This window comes from Myotis yumanensis, unplaced genomic scaffold (genome assembly GCF_028538775.1).
Source record: "Myotis yumanensis isolate MYYU_CA2020_CCGP unplaced genomic scaffold, mMyoYum1.0.hap1 SCAF_18, whole genome shotgun sequence".
Classification (NCBI taxonomy): Eukaryota; Metazoa; Chordata; class Mammalia; order Chiroptera; family Vespertilionidae; genus Myotis; species Myotis yumanensis.
In genome coordinates this window covers 22,263,098-22,282,742 of record NW_027223769.1, presented here as the reverse complement: position 1 = coordinate 22,282,742, position 19,645 = coordinate 22,263,098, and the positions used below count along the sequence as shown (strand labels likewise).

Here is a 19,645-nt window from a genome sequence, read left to right as displayed (position 1 = left end):
CATTTTTAGTTTTTTGAGGAAACTCCATACTGTCTTCCATAGTTGCTGCACCAATCTGCATTCCCACCAGGAGTGTTCCTGTTTCTTTCTTTTTTTTTTTAAAATATATTTTATTGATTTTTTACAGAGAGGAAGGGAGAGAGATAGTCAGAAACATCGATGAGAGAGAAACATCGACCAGCTGCCTCCTGCACATCTCCCACTGGGGATGTGCCCGTAACCCAGGTACATGCCCTTGACTGGAATTGAACCTGGGACCTTTCAGTCTGCAGGCCGATGCTCTATCCACTGAGCCAAACCGGTTTCGGCAGGAGTGTTCCTTTTTCTCCACATCCTCTCCAGCACTGGTCGTTTGTTGATTTGTTGGTGATAGCCATTCTGACAGGTGTGAGATGGTACCTCATTGTTGTTTTGATTTGCATTTCTCAGATGATTAGTGACTTTGAGCATGTTTTCTCGGCTTTCTGAATGTCCTCTTTTGAAAAGTGTCTATTTAGGTCCTTTGCCCATTTTTTGATTGGATTGTTTATCTTCCTTTTGTTAAGTAGTATGAGTTCCCTATAAATGTTGGAGATTAAACCCTTATCGGTGATAACATTGGCAAATATGTTCTACCATGCAGTGGGCTTTCTTGTTGTTTTGTTGATGGTTTCTTTTGCTGTGCAGAAGCTTTTTATTTTGATGTAGTCCCATTTGTTTATTTTCTCTTTAGTTTCCAATCCCCTAAGAGCTGTATCGGTGAAGAAATTGCTTCGGCATATGTCTGAGATTTTGTTGCCTTTGGATTCCTCTAGTATTTTTATGATTTCCCGGTGTACATTTAAGTCCTTTATCCATTTTGAGTTTATTTTTGTGTATGGTGTAAGTTGGTGGTCTAGTTTCATTTTTTTGCACATATCTGTCCAATTTTCCCAACACCATTTATTGAAGAGACTATCTTGACTTCATTGTATGTTCTTGCCTCCTTTGTCAAATATTAATTGAGCATATTGGTTCGGGTCGATTTCTGGGGTCTCTATTCTATTCCATTGATCTATATGTCTGTTCTTGTGCCAGTACCAGGAAGTTTTGAGAACAGTGGCTTTGTAATACAGCTTGATATCTAGCATTGAGATCCCACCTACTTTGTTCTTTCTCAGGATCGCTGCAGCTATTTGGGGTCTTTTTTTATTCCAGATGAATTTTTGGAGAGTTCGTTCTAGGTCTGTGAAATATGCCGTTGGTATTTTAATGGGAAGTGCGTTGAATTTATAGATTGCTTTGGGTATTATTATTATTTTTGCTTATTATTTAGATAATCAATAAAGTACTTCCATTTTAGAACTATTAGGTCATGAGCAAAATGGATGGAGCAAAGAGATCTGTGTTAAGACTGTGAAAGATGGCAAAATAGTGTGAACTGCTGAGAGCCAAAGGGGAGAGAAGCCAATCTGAAACAATCAGGAACTATCAGGTGTGTAACAGGAGGTATGAGTATCTCACCCATATCCCCATGCCCACAACAGAGTAGAACTTTTATTTGGGTTTCCAAGTGGTTTCTCCTGCCCTTTCATTAGTCTGGTCCTGAACAGGATGAGTTCATAGTTTATTATTTTTAAAAAATATATTTTTATTGATTTCAGAGAGGAAGGGAGAGGGAGAGAGAGAAATACCAATGATGAGAGAGAATCATTGATTGGCTGCTTCCTGCACGCCCCCTACTAGGGATCGAGCCTGCAACCCCGGGCATGTGCCCTTGACCGGAATCGAGCCCAGGACCCTTTGGTCTGCAGGCTGATGCTCTATCTACTGAGTCAAACCAGCTAGGGCTTGTTTACCGTCCTTTAAATTGCACTGATCCTGCCTCCAAAGAAAGGAGGCCTGGACCAGGTTCCCTGAGAATGATGTTGTCTTCCTTCTCCTGAAAGTGAGCTTTGCATTACGTGGAAAAGAGCCTGAAAATGTTCACTGAGGCACAACTGGAATCCTTGAGTGTCCTTTTCATGTGGAAACAGTACTCAGAAAAGTTTGTACCTTTCCCTGAAAATTTGGGGATTGCAGGAGTTGACCTAAAGCAGTGATGGCGAACCTTTTGAACTCGGCGTGTCAGCATTTTGAAAAACCCTAACTTAACTCTGGTGCTGTGTCACATATATACATTTTTTGATATTTGCAACCATAGTAAAACAAAGATGTATATTTTTGATATTTATTTTATATATTTAAATGCCATTTAACAAAGAAAAATTAACCAAAAAAATGAGTTCACGTGTCACCTCTGACACGCATGTAATAGGTTCGCCATCACTGACCTAAAGACTTGAGGTTTTGCCCTAGCTTGTTTGACTCAGTGGATAAAATGCCTGCCCTTGGAGTGAAGGGTCCTAGGTTCAATACCGGTCAAGGGCTGGTACCTCATACCTCGGTTGCAGGCTCAATCCCCAGCCCTGGTTGGGGTGTGTATGGGAGGCAACAAATCGATGTGTCTTTCTCTCTCTGTCTCTCCCTCTCCCTTCCACTGTCTCTAAAAATCAATGGAAAAATATCCTTGGGTGAGGAATAACAAAATAGTAAAGTAAAAAAAGGCTTGAGGTTTCTAAATATTGTTGGTGCAATTAGCCGAGGGAATGAGATGGGTCTCCAGCTGAGCTGTGTGTTGTGTGGCTCAGTGTGTCCCTTCCCGAGGGTCCCATTCTGCAATCAAAGCCTGGCACCACTCATCCCACCATTGCCCAATGTAAGATATGTCCATCTGATCCAGATCCTGTAATTTGTGTTTTTTGTGGTCAGGATGAGGCTGAGAATAGTCCTTCAACTGTAGTGTTCCTGTGTCAGTTTGTTCTTCGCGATTCTGGCATTTTTCTTGGTTTTGGAGCCAGAAAGGATTGTGAGCATTGGAGAGGCCCCCTCCTGGAGTCAGCAGTATTGGCAGGTAGTTTATAAGTGTCCAAGTAGAGGGAGGGTTCTCTCCTCCCTGCCCAGCCTGCATGGGCTGCACCATCATGACAATTGGTCCTTGGCTCACAGAAAGGACAGAGGACACATGGGATGGGAGTAGAGCAGGTAGAGATGTTTGGTTATTGCTGAAAACATTGGAGGAAGGAAAATGAGACCCGCATGAGAGCATGGGCAGGTTGATTTGGTGCTGCTGAACTACCAGATCTCGTGTCCCATTTGGGCCCTCTACCAAGGAATTCACAGGCTGGCTTCTGCTCTGCCCTGGGTGAGGAGATCTTTGGTTCTGAAACCACATGTATGGAAGGAAAAGGGGAGACATGGACATCATAAGTTAAGCAATTCTGGCACCATTTCTCATACTGTGTAAAGCAAAGGCGATATTAACATAGGCCCTAATATCAGGATGAAATGTGTTCAATATGTGTATGTGTGTATGCATATGCATGCGTATATACACAAACATACACATAAATTAAGGTTATAGCACACTCAGCAACAGATGAATTGAAACTGGCTGAAAAGGCATGTGCTCTAGAATCCTCCCTTTAATTATAACATTTTCCCACATTTTTGCTGCTGATCTTATTTTATTTTTAAAAATTATTTGAAACATACTTTTATTGGTTTTAGACAGGAAGGGAGAGGGAGAGAAACATTAATGATAAGAGAGAATCATTGATCAGCTGCCTCTTGCACTCCCCACACTGGAGATTGAGCCTGCAACCTGGGCATGTGCCCTGACTGGGAATCGAACTGTGACCTTCTGGTTCTGGGTTGATGCTCAACCACTGAGCCACGTCAGCCAGATTGCTGGTGATTTTAAATGGACACAACACTGACAATATGATGCAAAAATGCTTCCTTTTGTAGGAATCTGACTTACAATGCCAGGTCTTTACCATCCATTATCTTTGTCCCTTGATGACTGATAACTCAAGATAGGGCAACCCTTTTCCAGCAATCTTTGAGGGGCAATATTATAGGAGGTATTTAGCGCCACAGACATAGAACTTACTTGAATTCTTGATTCCTGAATGCCTGTTCGCTCAGCCAATATTATCCTGGTTGCAGTATTAGGTAATTGGTTTCTGTCAAAGACTTGAACTAGGATGTTTGATTGAGAACTTGTGATGGATGTCTGGCCTTTACTGGCAGCTTCTAGGACAGTTTTCACATTTGATCTGGAAACTCAAGTTTGAGAAGACCATGTTGACTATACTTACTCTCTCTGAATCCCCCTGAGGTGACACCAGGCTTAGAGGAGCAGGGCCAAAAGGCCCAGAGATTTGCTTGCTGAGAACTTGCCTATCTCAGCCAACTGCCGGACCATGCTTATATTTCTGACTCTCGGGTTCCTAGAACAAGCTGTAACTAGGTCCTAAGATAAGGACATTTTGTGGAGAATTTGAACACAACATGCGGAATCGTTTTTGCTCTCAATGGGACCCACTGAAGAAATTCCTTTGGATCTGTGGATTCTTACCTTGAGTCCAAGGCTGATGCTGGTGCTGCTCCTGAGTGTGGTCTTTTCCTGAGGACGGTTCAATTCCCAATGCTCTCAGTTTTGCTCTCTGGTTTTTAAACCAAATCTAAGTAGGAAAAGACATGAAATTCATGTAACCCAATCCATGTTACTGCAAATATCAATGCAGTTAAAATGATTTGATCAACTGCCATTGGGATAATAATCATAAGAAGAAGGTGATGTATTATCCTGAGAATGATGTAACTATTAGCATACAATTCAGGCAGCACACAATCTCAACTCAAATTAACATTTCCTTTATGGTCATCCTCATAGTATCCAAAGTAGATCTCCCTAATTTAAAAGACACTGTTAGTTCTCTCAAAGGAGATCAGTATTTCTCTCCTCCAATCTCTTGCTCTTACAGCAGGTCTTCAGTGTTTAAATGTCTTCTTGGCCCCCATCATCTCTTCATAAGCAATACTCAATAATATGGATGTGATCTTAGGAAATAATTTAACTGGGAAATAGAATTAGCTATAGTTAAGAGCTGGACTAACACATGTCCACATTGCCTCTTACTTATTTTATCCCATACTCAGCAATAGGTAAGGAGACTCCAAGAGACTCTGTTCACCTCACTGTGAAACTACTGTCACTAACATAAAAAGTGATCTCTTGCCCAACTGGTATGGCTCCATGGTTGAGCACCAAACCATGAACCAAGAAGTCGCTCATCAGGGCACATGCCCAGGTTGCAAGCTCAATCCCCAATAGGGGAAGTGCAGGGGGCAGATAATGGATGATGTCTCTATCAACCCTTCCCCCTTTCTCTCTTTCTAAAATCAATAAAAACATTCTTTTAAAAAGGTGAACTCTTCGCTCATTTCTTTTTTTAAAAATAAATCTTTATTGTTCAGATTATTACAATTGTTCCTCTTTTTCCCCCCATAGCTGCCCTCCACCCAGTTCCCACCCCACCCTCTGCCCTTACCCCCCCCGACTGTCCTCATCCATAGGTGTACAATTTTTGCCCAGTCTCTTCCCACCCCCCCCCACTCCTTTCCCCCCTGAGAATTGTCAGTCCACTCCCTTTCTATGCCCCTGATTCTATTATATTCACCAGTTTACTCTGTTCATCAGATTTTTTATTCACTTGATTTTTAGATTCACTTGTTGATTGATATGTATTTATTGTTCATAATTTTTATCTTTACCTTTTTCTTCTTCCTCTTCTTAAAGAATACCTTTCAGCAATTCATATAATACTGGTTTGGTGGTGATGAACTTCTTTAGCTTTTTCTTATCAGTAAAGCTCTTTATCTGACCTTCAATTCTGAACGATAGCTTTGCTGGATAAAGTAATCTTGGTTGTAGGTTCTTGCTATTCATCACTTTGAATATTTCTTGCCACTCCCTTCTGGCCTGCATAGTTTCTGTTGAGAAATCAGCTGACAGTCGTATGGGTACTCCCTTGTAGGTAACTGACTTTTTTTCTCTTGCTGCTTTTAAGATTTTCTTTTTGTCTTTTGCCCTTGGCATTTTAATGATGATGTGTCTTCGTGTGGTCTTCTTTGGATTCCTTTTGTTTGGGGTTCTCTGTGCTTCCTGGACTTGTAAGTCTATTTCTTTCACCAGGAAGGGGAAGTTTTCTGTCATTATTTCTTCAAATAGGTTTTCAATATCTTGCTCTCTCTCTTCTTCTGGCACCCCTATAATTTGGATGTTGGTTCGCTTGAAGTTGTCCCAGAGGCTCCTTACACTATCTTCATATTTTTGGATTCTTTTTTCTTTTTTCTTTTCCGGTTGGGTGTTTTTTATTTCTTCGTATTTCAAATCTTTGACTTGATTCTTGCAATCCTCTAGTCTGCTGTTGGATCTCTGTATAATATTCTTTTGTTTTTAAATGGATTTTTAAAAAAATATATTTTTATTGGTTTTTTACAGAGAGGAAGGGAGGGATAGAGAGTTAGAAACATTGATGAGAGAGAAACATCAATCAGCTGCCTTCTGCACACCTCCCACTGGGGATGTGCCCGCAAGCAAGGTACATGCCCTTGACCGGAATCGAACCTGGGACCTTTCAGTCCACAGGCCGACGTTCTATCCACTGAGCCAAACCGGTTTGGGCTGTAAAATATTGTTTATTTCAGTCAGTGTATGCTTAGTTTCTAGTTGGTCCTTTTTCATATCCTCGAGGGTCTCACTAAATTTATCAGCGGTTTCTAGAAAATTCTTGAAAAACCTTATAACCGTGGTTTTGAACTCTATATCCAGTAGTTTGTTTTCCTCCATTTCTGTCATTTGTGACCTGTTTCTTTGTCTCCGCATTTTTTATGCTTCCCTGTGTTGATAGAGTGGTTTTCTGTGCTAGGTGTCCTATAGGGCCCAGTGGCTCAGCCTCCCCAATTACCTGAGGTGGACACTCTTGGTGCACCCCTTTGTGGGCTGTATGCACGGTCTTGTTGTAGTTAAGCCTTGATTGTTGTAGGTATCACTGGTAGGAATTGACCTCCAGGCCAATTGGTTGTGAGAATCAGCTGTGTCTATAGTGGGAGAACTTCTGTGCTGGAGACACCCTTCTGGGGCAAGACTTGCTTCAGTGGGGCTTTGGTGCTCACTGAGTCTATCCCCTGAGTGTGTCCCTTATGGATCTGGGGAGTTGTAATCTGGATGGTCCCAATGTGACCACTGGGTACACAGGCTCTTGGATCTCTAAGGAGGTGCTAATTTAGCCTCTGCCTGAGGCTACCCAGCAGGAGGTACAGAGAGATCTGCAGGTTCCTCTTCCTTGTTTGGGTTTTGGAGGTGCCCAGATGAGGCCCAGCTGTGAAGCAATGCAAGCTGCTGTGGGGCTTTGGGCCTTCTTTTGGATGTTGAGTCTTTCTGACTCAGCTGCAGTTTGTTAGGTAATTTTAAATCTCTAAGGGCCAGCCCATTCATATGCAAAAGCCTCTGCGCACAGCTTGGGTGGGATGGGGTCTCGGGATCAACAGGGCGGAGCAAACAGCTATGGCTGATCCTCAGGCCTACCCTAAGAGGTCCCACGTCTCAGTGTTCCATGGTAATCGCTGCAAGCACCTCTGAGAGAAAGCTGCCCTCAAGTTCCGCCCGCTGCCAGACAGTCCACTTTCTCCCCGTATGAGTCTGGGTCCCCAGAGACTCGCCCGGAACTGGAGTCAGGGCCGTTGGGAGCTTGTGCCTCCCTCCCAATTGAAAAAGACACCGGCATCCTCCGTTGCCAGCCCCTTTCCGCGCGCACTCAAGCCTCCATACCTCTGCACTTTACTTCAGTACCCCCTCTGAGTCTCAATGTGCGTTTCTCTTTCCTTCTAGTTGTAGAATTTCCACTCAGCCAGCCTTCCTGTGGTTCTGGATGATGTCAGTTTTGTCTTTTAGTTGTATTTTTGAAGTGGTGCGAGGCAGCAATTTCAGGTGTTTACCTGTGCCGCCATCTTGGTTTTCTCCCCTTTGCTCATTTCTTCATTACTGGAGTCAGAATGCTGAATGTTTTACTTTTATAATTAGACTAGAGGCCCGGTGCACGGATTTGTGCACCGGTAGGGTAGCGGGGGCGTCCCTCAACCTGGCCTGTGGGGATCAGGCAGAAACTGGCTCTCTGACATCCTTCGAGGGGTCCTGGATTTCGAGAGGCCTAGGGACCCTAGTGGTGCACTATCGATCAGGGCCAGGGAGGGACTGTGCGAGGGCTCCAGGGTATGTCCGGCTTGTCTCACCCAGTCCCAATTGGCTGCACCCCAGCAGCAAGCTAACCTACCGGTCAGAGGGTCTGCCCCCTGGTGGTCAGTGCACATCATAATGACTGGTCGAACAGTTGAATGGTTGGACACTTAGCATATTAGGCTTTTATATATATAGATAATTTGTGATAAGAGTTAGACTATTAATGACCACCAATAGCCAAGGAACCACTCTTAAACCCAGGCGTTACGCTAAAAGGTTATATCTGTTCTCTAAATTAATTACTAAAAACATTTTAAAATACGTTTTAACACCTTTCGTACTGCTCACGAGTTTTCTCGTGTTTCGTGCGCCATCTGTGAAGGACCGCTCACGAGTTTTCTCGTTTTTCACGCCCATGGAAAAAGCGAATCTAGATACTTATGTAAATTTTGTTTGGTCCCTCTTCATAGAGGAAAATGTTTTATGCAGTACCATACGTTAAAAAAGTACTAGGAACTTTAATTGTTTAATTGTTTTTGTAAATAAAAATGTTATAATTATTGAAAAACGACACCTAAAGTGCATTATGATGATTTAAATAACGTGCAGTTTGCCCGAAAACGTGCGGTCTCTGGCATATGTCTTAGAGATTTCTATGCGGTACGAAAGGTGTTAAGCACAGGTGGCACCTGGAAACTAATGAATAAATCAGTGAACACTATGGCAGAGCCAACCTCATCCTACATTGATTTTTGGACTTGCCATCTTCCACATCAGCTCAAATGGGCCCAGTATCTCTCATTCAGCTATGATCACCAGATATTGCCATAGGATGAGATTTGAGTAAACTGTCCCACACCCAGAACAAATGCATGAAGAGTAAAATTTCCTTTTCCCAGCATCTCATCAGACTGAGAACCTTATAACTAAATCTGAACTCATTATTTTCCTTAGAGGTTGTCAACCTGTAGGTTGCGACCCCTTTGGTGGTCAAATGACCCTTTCACAGGAGTTGCCTAAGACCATCCTGCATATCAGATATTTACATTATGATTCATAACAGTAGCAACATTACAGTTATGAAGTAGCAGTGAAAATAATTTTATGGTTGGGTCACAACATGAGGAACTGTATTTAAAGGGCCAGAAGGTTGAGAACTACTGCTCCAAAAGCATATTTCAATCGTCTTCATTGTTTTAAATACTGTTTCATCTGGTATAATTGTATTATTTACAGCTATCTTCTTGCTAACTGAAAAAATCGAACTTATTTTCAGTTTTACATCAGTAGTCTATTCAAAATAACACAATATAGGATTTTACTTCATATACTCCTGTTTATGAATCACATTTAAGATACTAATTTAGCCCTAACTGGTTTGGCTCAGTGAATATAGCATCAGCCTGCAGACTAAAGGGTCCTGGGTTCAATTCCAGTCAAAGGCACATGCCCGGATTGTGGGCACCACCCCCAGTGGGGGGAATGCAGGAGGCAGCCAATCAATGATTCTCTCTCATCATTGATGTTTCTCTCTCTCTCCCTCTCACTTCCTCTCTGAAATCAATAAAAATATATTTTAAAAAACATAAAATATATATATTAATTTAAAAAAAGAAAAACCTGGTCTGAAAATTGGGAGTTAAATAAGTTCTTGCCCCAGTTTCCTAATTATGTAATAACTAGTAGCCCGATGCATGAAATTCATGCACATTAAAAGGGAATTAATTGTCCTAACCGGTTTGGCTCAGTGGATAGAGCATCGGCCTGCGGACTCAAGGGTCCCGGGTTTGATTCCGGTCGAGGGCATGTACCTTGGTTGCGGGCATATCCCCAGTGGGGAGTGTGCAGGAGGCAGCTGATCGATGTTTCCCTCTTATTGATGTTTCTAACTCTCTATCTCTCTCCCTTTCTCTCTGTAAAAACTCAATAAAATGTATTTTTTTTTAAAAAGGAAATTAATTAGCAGAGATATTTTAACATTGCTATTTGCCCTTTCTCTATAATAGAAATGTGAGAGATGAAAGGAAATTAGTAAAATGTATTGAAAATAATATATAAATGTATTAATAAGTAAACAGTAACAAAAGGATATAACAACAGAGGCAAAAACATGATATAAAAACAACAGTGATGCAAACAATGACTGATAAAGTGATTAAACTTATTCTAATATCTCCCTGTACACCACATTAAGAGTGAAAACACTTTCAGAGTGCTTGACTAATTTCCCTTGTGATGAAGTACTTAGAACTTTAACTGTAACATCACATGCTCTTCAAACTCGAGAGAAAGCAACATATAACTGACCATGTGCAAAAACGGTTTCAGGTAGGAACATCCCTACTCTGTCTAGAGTTTGTCCTTGTGATTTATTAATAGTCATCACAAATGCTGGCATCACGGGAAACCGTCGTCGAATCAATTTAAATGGGAGGCCAGTGTCAGATGGGGACAAGTTAATTCTTGGAATCAGAACAGCCTCTCCCTCTGCAGATCCTGTTAGATCATAATCTTTTGATAATAAATCTGGTACCATTACAAAGACCCCATTTACTATTGAGATTTCTCAATAGCGTGATGATTGCACCCACTTTCAATTTTAATTTATGACATAGCATTCCCGAAGGAGTAATACTATTCAGAAATTCGATGGGGAAATTTTCCTTTGTTTCTTTGTTATGGAATGGGGCCACAACATTAGTAACAAAGAAACAGAATTAAAACTTTATTGTGGGGAGCCACTACAGTGTTTTGGACAGGTTCAAGCCTTGGACTGATGAGAGGGCACAGTCCTCTCATTGCCACGTGCAAGTCCCAGCTTGGAGGGCAGGGCCCTCCCAGCACAATTATAGCCAACGCCTGTAGTTGTAAGCTTGAACCTATGGTTGGAACACGTGGCCCCATGTGCCTGAGTGATGTGGGTTTGATAGAGTTCAGGTGCATGTAGTTGGGTAGGATTGAAACCCAGGAGAATGTTTGTAAACATCTTGGTCACACCCTTACTTTGCCTCTAGCATCTGCTATAAAATAAAGGCATGGCTGTGGGCGTGGTCGCTGTCTCTCAGAGAAGCAGCAATCCACCCAGACCTGGAGGCTTCATTCTCTTGTGGGTCTTTTCTAAGCCTCCACGCTCCCAGGGCAGGTTCCTGCCTCAAACTCTGTCCTTACAGGAAACAGCTTGGGGGTGGGTGCAGCCGTTGCCAAGACAACCCCTGTAGGGCTGACTTCCTTCCTCTTGGTTGCTGTTCATCTGTATGTGAGGAACACCACCCATGGTTTTTATATAAGTAGATAATTATTCTGCAGTATATATTCTAATATTTAATACTATATTGCTATCATAGTGATCTAATTTATTATATTTGCTAAAATTGATTTTAAGTCTCTCCTATGAGAGAACCTACATTAATATATTCTTCTGTCAATGAATTGTTTCCCCCATTGGTAAAAAATATAAACAGAGTTCTTGTGCCTTTTATTTTGTTTTAAAAGTTATGTAACAGGAAAAACCTTCTGGGAAGCATACCAGACATAAGAGATTTGCCTGACAGTGCTGAGCCCACCTTTTTTCTTCACCTTGACTCTGGTAGATAATGAATTAGGAAGCTAGTGCTTACCAGAATCTTTTTCTCCGGAACGCCAATCTCCTTGGCCAACTGTAACTTAGTAGCTTTATTAAGGTAGGGGTTTTGTTTAAACTGTTTCAGAAGGATATCCTTTTGATTCTTGTTGAAAACGATGCCTTGCCAGGTTCTTTTCTGTAGTTCGCCTGATGACGAGAAAATGGGGAGAGAAATATGAAGGATGTGCTTATGTATTAAAAACTGTGTGAGCATATGTCTTATGTTTATTTAAGGTTGAAAGCTCGTATGTCCAATGATTACAGTGGAACCCCTGTTCTGGAACTTACTTCATTCTGGAAGGCTATTTGAGAAGCAATTTGTTCGAAAACCAAATCATTCTTTCTCATTAGAAATCATGTAAGTTGAATTAATCCATTCTAGATTCCTAAGTGATTCCCTATTTAACCATTCTTATATACAGTATGTCTAATATCCTGTTTAACCTATAAACAAATACTTCTTTTCTTAAATTTATTAAACCATCCCTACTAGTCTTAAATCACTTTCAGCACTAGTTCCAGGGGTGCAGCATCTTCCCTTTTTCACATATCATTGCCTTAGAAATGCTGTCAACTGCTTTTCGTTTATCCAACACAACAGTTTTTCTACTTCCTCAATTGTCTGTCATCTTTGTTTTGTGAGCACTTTCACAACCTTAGTAGCATCAAGGGCACTTGATGGCCTCTTCATGTTTTAAAATTGTGCTAATGATCCAGTTCACTAGCAACAATAGCAAAACAAAACAAAAAAACACCCACGAGGATATTCACAGCACAATTTCCTGAGATTTAAACAGCTGGAGTGTTAGGGGTAAACTGACCTGCATTCTCTCCTTTGTTTGGACCTAGGAGATGCTTTTTGTAATGCTGATGTGTCAACAGGAAAGGTTTGTCAGATTCAGAATTGAAGTTTTGTTAGAAGTGGAGACATTTTTTTCGTGAACAACTTCGTAGAGAACTGAATTTTCAAGAACTGAATTGTTCGAGATGGGAGACTTCTTTCAAGAGCTAAGGTTTGACTGTATTCTCTATTTTTTCTTTAGGAATAGAGTTATAGTCATGCTAAATTGAAGACATATAGTTTGGATATATATACACAGTAGTAAAAAAAAGACTGCCTATGGTCTGAGTTACCAAAGGAAGAAGTTACTGAAAATCCACGCAATTACATGCAAAGAGAATAGCAAGCAATAGGAGCCAGGAAAACTAATGGAAATAAATAACACAAGTAACACATGAAAAAACTTAATAGAATTAATAAAATACACAAAAACTGTTACTTTGTGATAAAAATAAATTTTAGGGAAATTACATATAGAATTTTAGGGATTCCATATATATTTTTCTTCATTTAAAGTGCCAACTTTGCCCTAGCCGTTTGGCTCGGTGGATAGAATGTCGGCCTGTGGCCTGAAGGATTCTGGTCAAGGGCCCATGCCTGGGTTGCAGGCTCAATCCCCAGTAGAGGGCGTGCAGGAGGTGCCGGTCAGTGATTCTTTCTCATTGATGTTTCTATCTCCCCCTCTTCCTTCCTCTCTGAAATCAATAGAAATATATTTAAAGTACAAAAATACATTAAGTGCCAACTTTGCCCTGGCCAGTGTTGCTAACTGGTTAGAGCGTTGGTCCACACACTGAAGGCTCTCAGGCTCAATTCCCAGTCAAGAGCACGTATCTGGGCTGCAAGTTTGATCCCCAGCCTCCATGGGGGCATGTTCGGGAGACAACCAGTCGATGTGTCTCTCTCACATTGATGTTTCTTTCCCTCCCTCCCTCTCTCCCATACTCTCTGAAGAGCAATGGAAAAAATATCTTCTAGTGAGGATTACCAAAAAATAAAGTGCCAACTTTAAAACTTTTGACAATCCACAGATGGGACTCATGGCTGTCTCTTACTATGTATGTTGCCCAGAAGGTTTTTCCTGTTGTATAACATCTTAAAGGGACAACAAATGGGCCCAGGTTGCCTGTCACTACTTGAGCCAATTAAGCAGAGACAGGATTGAATCACATATGAGTGCTTATTCCAATAATGCCAGCAGTATGGGAGTAGCAGGTCGTTCATGAAAATCTGCTTTACCCGCCTCCCCCCATAAGCTAGCTGCTTATATTGGGTAAAAAGACAAAGATTACATAGGAAAGTAGGCAAAGGGAATAAGAATGGGATGCAAAAGGAATAAGAATGGGTATTCAGGCATGGGGAAGTAGGCAAAAGGAATAAGAATGGGTAAAATGATACAGATTAGAGGCAATTCGGGCGGGGATGGGGTGTATTGTTTTGGCAACAAGGTTGTTAATCTTTCCATGATGATAGGCATTTCTTGAAAAAGGAGAATGGACCGAATTCCCAGGTCAATTCCCATGTCCTAGGGAGTACAACTCTGAGCCAGGTTAGAATGTGATTTCTCATCCAGCCAGGTCAGAGGTTGAGCATTGACTTATAAACCAGATCATGGTTCGATTCCCTGTCAGGGGACAAGCCTGTGTTTCGGCTCGATCCCCAGCAGAGGGCATGCAAGAGGCAGCCCATCAATGATTCTTTCTCATCATTGAAGTTTCTAGCTCTCTCCCTCTCCATTCCTTCCTGAAATCTATAAAAAGATATTAAAAAGAAAAATGTGCTTTCTCTAACCAGAACAGAACAATAATGGTTAACAGAGCATGATTCATATTTCTGCCCCCAACATAATGTATCAACATAAAACATCCCAGACTCCAACAATCTTTCTCTAATTGTGACTGAGTTTAACCTTAATAATCTCTGGAAAGAACACAAAGCATGTGGCATTATCAAAGAAGAGAGCAAAAAGCAGATGGCAACTTACCACTTGCAGTGCTGGTCAAACCCATCTTGGGAAGAAGTACCTGGATTCCACAGAGAGGAGAGGGGAACTGAGCAGCTCTCCAAGATCCAGGGTTTATAAATAACCAGCGTGACCCTCCCTTTTCTTAAATGCCCTCCTACTTAATCCCTTAATTAACTATGTAACACATTTAGAAAGAAATTTGAAGCAATCAGATTAAGAGGCAGTACAGATTCTACCAGGCAATTTCACATCTATCATATTTTCCCAAGATATGATTTAGAATTTACATGACTTAGAATCTATGCTCTCTAGTTATGCGTGTATACATATATAAACATTTTTTCTCTATAATGTTTTAGAACTCTTGCTTCTTAATTACCTTTTGCTTGACGATATTATTTATAGTATATAGATATCCTGACTTCTCTTTGTATTTTTTCTGTTTCTCAGCTCTTACTGACACATTTCTTTCCATTGTTGAGGGTATGGCTTACATGTCTTCTTGGCTAGTCTATACTGCACAGTTATTAAGAAAACTCACTAATCTAGGTATTGCTGCAAAGATATTTTGTGGGTTGATTGGATTACAGAAACAGTTGGATTTGATTCTCAATAATCTGGGTGATGCAATCATTGAAAGTCTTAGGAGCAAAGCTTCTTCGTTCCCCAGGGAAAAGAAATCACACCCTTTACAGCAGATTTCTTTCCTGCTAGTGTCAGCCTGCCCTTCTACCGACCCGCCTGAGAAATCTCATTCTCCCCTATCCAGGCCCCACAAGTGTGTAAGCCAATTCCTTAAATAAACTAGAGGCATATCATTAGCATATTAAGCTTTGATAGGTTGAACGGCCGACAGGACAACTGGACACTTAGCAGATTAGGCTTTATTGTATAGGATGTCTTGATGTGTGTGTGTGTGCGCACATATATATGTGTGTGTGTGTGCATGCATATGTGTGTGTGTGTATCTATGTGCCCACACACGTGTATAATTTCACTATGCAACTTGCATTCAGAACAGTCCTGATTCTGTTTCTGATTGAACATTAAATGATATAGATATTGGTATTGGAGGTGGTTCTATAAGAAGAGAGGGAGCTCTAGCTGGTTTGGCTTGGTGGATAGAGTGTCAGCCTGTGGACTGAGGGGTCCCAATTTCTATTCTGGCCAAGGGCACATGCCCGGGTTGCAGGCTCGATCCCCAGTGGGGGGCATGCAGGAGGCAGCCAATCAATGATTCTCTCTCATCATTGATGTTTCTATCTCTCTCTCCCTCTTCCTTCTTCTCTGAAATCAATAAAAATGTATTTAAAAAAAAAAAAGAAGAGAGAGAATCAAACCTGTGACCTCTTGGTGCATGGTTTGACACCCAACCACTGAACCACACTGCTGGGCTCTGCTTCACTTTTGATTCTTAGATTTGATAAAGATCAAGATACCACTGAATCTTGATATTCTAAAATCTCAGGCCTCTCTCTGTCTAGATGCTTCAGGAAGATATGTAAGTAGATTTTCCTGTGAATCATATTTTATTTCTAATATTCAAATTAAGAAGTTCAAAATAAAATGTGAAATTCTCAAGAATATAAACTGTATGAAATACAATGGAAATGGGTACATATGAAATATAGCTCTTCTCATTTGGTCCTGGGATCCTTTTCAGAACTGTTTCATATGCATATGACCATGACACACCAGCAGCAATTCCCCAGGAATAAGCTGGTTAAGCTACCATGGCTGGACTGCTAAGGATCTGGGAGACAATGCGAGATCCTGGGGTGAATGTTACTGAGGCTAAAACCTAGAAGCTTGACATAAGTAGCCAGAACCTCCATAAAGGTATTTGGATTTTAAGATATCCTTGACTACCAACTATTATGTCATATCACACCTTCTTACCTCTAACCTTGCATCCAGCATAGCACACATTTCATTGAGGTTACTGGTTGGGACCTCAGTTCTCGTTGATGCAGAAGAGATTTCAAGGTCAATGAAAATGAAAGTAAAGCAAAGTGGGATTTATTGAAAATACACTCCAAGTGAGGAACGGGACAGTTGAGAGAGACAATGGGCCTGGAACTTTGGGGTTATATGGTTTAAATGAGGGATTTTCTGGGTAAGACTTTCATTTGCATACTGGGTTAAGGGATTGACAGAAAAGGGTTACATAATTATATTTCTTCTGGGCATGCTCTTACCCATAATGCATACAGAAAAACCCATGGGTGTGTGTGTGAAAACAAATGTAAATTTTATTATAATTGAGGTCACGTCCTTTTCCTCTCAGCTTGCGCCAAGAACCTGAACCTGCCCGCTGGCGGTTTGCTGGGTGCTGGACCACACCCATAGAAGGCGGTCTAAAGGTAGTGTTGGTCCCACCCTTGTTCAGGCCCCCAGGGCAGACCCTACCCTCCAGCCGCTCACCTTTAACTTCCTACCTAACAGCTGGGTTTGAGCTGTGAATCCTGTTAGTTCCCCAACCCCTACCTGGGACACCTTTCAGAGTTAATGTGTAGGTTGCCTCCCAATCAACTCCTCAAGGAGTTCAGGAGGGTGAGGCAACTGTGGCTTCAGGGTTAAATCTGATTCACATTCAAGGCAGGGACAAAATAATCACAATTCTAAACATTGTAATCCACTGGCCTCCTTTTGAGATGTTGTGTAATTACTTTATATAATGTCAATAAAATCAATAGAAAAAAATCAAAATTATTTTAAAGGAATGTCAAAATAAAATATTTGCTGGTTTCCTGGGTTTATTAGAAGACTTGTTAAAAGTCCAGTATGTCTCAGTGGTTAGAGTGTCGGCCTTCTCACTGAGGGGTCTCCGGTTTGATTCCTGGTCAAGGGCACATACTGGGTTAAGAGTTTGCTTCGGGAGGCAACCAGTCAATGTGTCTCTCACTTCAATGTTTCTCTCTCTCTCTCTCTCTCTCTCCCTCTCTCCCTCCCTCCCTCCCTCCCTCTCTTCTACTCTCTCTGAAAAGCAATGGGAAAAATATCCTCAGGTGAGGATTGGGATTAACAACAACAAAACAAATAAATGAAAACCTGTAATTATGCTTCTTGCAAATAGAATAAAATAGAAGCAATTAATTTGGTGCCACGTGGAAATAAACTAGAGGTTTATTATAATTCCTATTTTTGTAGGAAGTATAATCCTATGTGGTTTCCATTTTGGACATTACATAATCACTTACTAGCAATGAAAATAAAATAGAAAAAATTATTTGGGTAGAGAGAAGAAGAGTGTCTTGCTGTGTTTCTGACTATAGTTGTAGACTTGCTGGAGTCAATTTAGAGGTGACTCACTTCTGTTTTTAGGCTGTGTGGACAACCTTTCTTTTTTTTTTAGGGGAAAGAGAGGGGAGGGGGGAGAGGTGGAGGAAAGAGGGAGGGAGGAGGGATAAAAGGAGGAAGAGAGGAAGAGAGGGAGAGGGAGGGAGAAGGTAGAAGGGAGAGAGAAGAGGAGGAGGAGAAGGAGGAAAGGAGGGAGAGAGGGAGAGGGGGAGAGGGAGAGAGAAAGAGCTGGACAACCTTTCTTGTAAAGATACTTCTTGTAGTTGATGAAAGATGGGGAGGAAGTTTGGAGCCATGTAAGGCCCACCATGGAGAAAGTTCTGTGGGGGTTCTACAGAAAGTAACCTCACGAGATGATCTGATCATAAATTTCTAACTGGGCAGGTTGTGGTGGGTAGTCATGCCCCAGGCATATAATTTCTTCAGTAAAAGGCTTATCTTTGCCTTAAGCAAGCCTTGTCTATTGTTCTTGTGCATCTAGGTTAACACACCTTTCAAATGCCCCCTTTCAGATCCCTTCTTCTAATATCTGACCACACTTTCAGACCCATACTACAGTGTGACCACCCTTAAGAGAGCACATAATCGTGTTAACTATCTCATAAGCCAATACCCGTCTTGCTTTCTCCCACCTTCGTGTGCTCTTCCTTAAATTCTTTCCTTAATTTTAAATGCAGAAAAGAAATTGCAAAACTGTCACTGTCTGGAGCATTTGAGATCTTGCTTCCCAGCACTTGTCATCAGTTTGGCTCAAACAAACTCTTATAAAATTCTCTACAGGTGTTGGATGTTTCTATAGGTGTTGGATGAACATTCTTAGCTAATTTCTTGCTGAATTTCTAGAATGGGGGATGAGCTGAGAGTCTTCTCTGGATCTGCCCCTTAAGCCTCTAAAACATCTGCTGTTTGACAAGGCAAGCTGGAGGACCAGAGTATGGGTCAGTGGAATTCCGATGCCCTGGTGGTCCTCTCTGGACACTGCCAGAAGTTCTTTTGGCAACACCAGGGACATACAGATATTTTTTAAAACCTTACATTCTTTCTCTTTGGGGTCTCAGGCATGGATTTTCTTTTCTCCTCCACTACCACCTTCTCCTCCTTCTCCCCCTCCTCCTCCTCCTCCTCCTCCTCCTCCTCCTCCTCCTCCTCCTTCTTTTTGTTAATCCTCACCTGAGGATATTTTCCCATTGATTTTTAGGGAGAGTGGAAAAGAGAGGGAAAGACAGAGAGAAACATTGATGTTAGAGAAACGCGTTGATTGGTTGCTTCCTGCATGAGCTCTGACTAGGGCCTGGGCTGGGAAGGAGCCTGCAACCAAGATACGTGCCCTTGAGCAGAATCAAACCCCAGACCCATTGGTCCACAGGCCGACGCTGTATCCACTGAGGTAAACCAGCTAGCACTGGATTTTATTTTCTTAAGCTGTGGAGATTTTTAGAGAGAGAAGAAGGGAAGCTCTTTCAGCCAAGTGTCTCAGCTCATTACCATGAGCTTTGCTCTAAATATGCTTTGAGACTAGGCTTTCAAATTTTCTGGAACGAATTTCAGTTTGTATTTTGTAGGTGTCCAACTATTCACGTTACTGGCTGGTCTTGATGTCTGGTTTTGAAGAATTTCCCAGTGTTTTTCTTTGCAGAGTATATTCTCTCCTATCATCAAATTCACTGATCTGATCCTCGGCTTCCCTTCATCTGCTGTGTATTCCTTCACATGTGTTCTTTATTAGTGCTATTTCACTCTTCATAGTTACTATATCTTTTCTCATGCTGTTGAGCATCTTTGCCATCATTATTCTGAACTCTATGTCTGATAAATTTCTTATCTTCATTT

The 19,645-nt window shown here is 41.5% G+C and overlaps 1 protein-coding gene across 2 annotated transcripts; it reads right to left on the bottom strand.

The window, feature by feature from the left end:
* Nucleotides 1-2,644: 2,644 nt before the first annotated feature.
* On the bottom strand, nt 2,645-14,558 carry DUXB (double homeobox B). Of its 2 annotated transcripts, XM_070397750.1 has the most exons (5): nt 14,534-14,558; nt 11,704-11,855; nt 4,421-4,526; nt 3,958-4,095; nt 2,645-3,237 (listed from the first exon to the last, which is right to left on the bottom strand). In XM_070397750.1, exons 1-5 carry the CDS (start codon nt 14,556-14,558, stop codon nt 2,645-2,647), a joined length of 1,014 nt encoding a protein of 337 aa, XP_070253851.1. The 2 variants fall into 2 exon arrangements, with proteins under 2 accessions (XP_070253851.1, XP_070253852.1); XM_070397751.1 differs by lacking the exons at nt 4,421-4,526; nt 11,704-11,855; nt 14,534-14,558 and having other exon boundaries at nt 2,645-3,232; nt 3,953-4,072.
* Nucleotides 14,559-19,645: the final 5,087 nt, after the last annotated feature.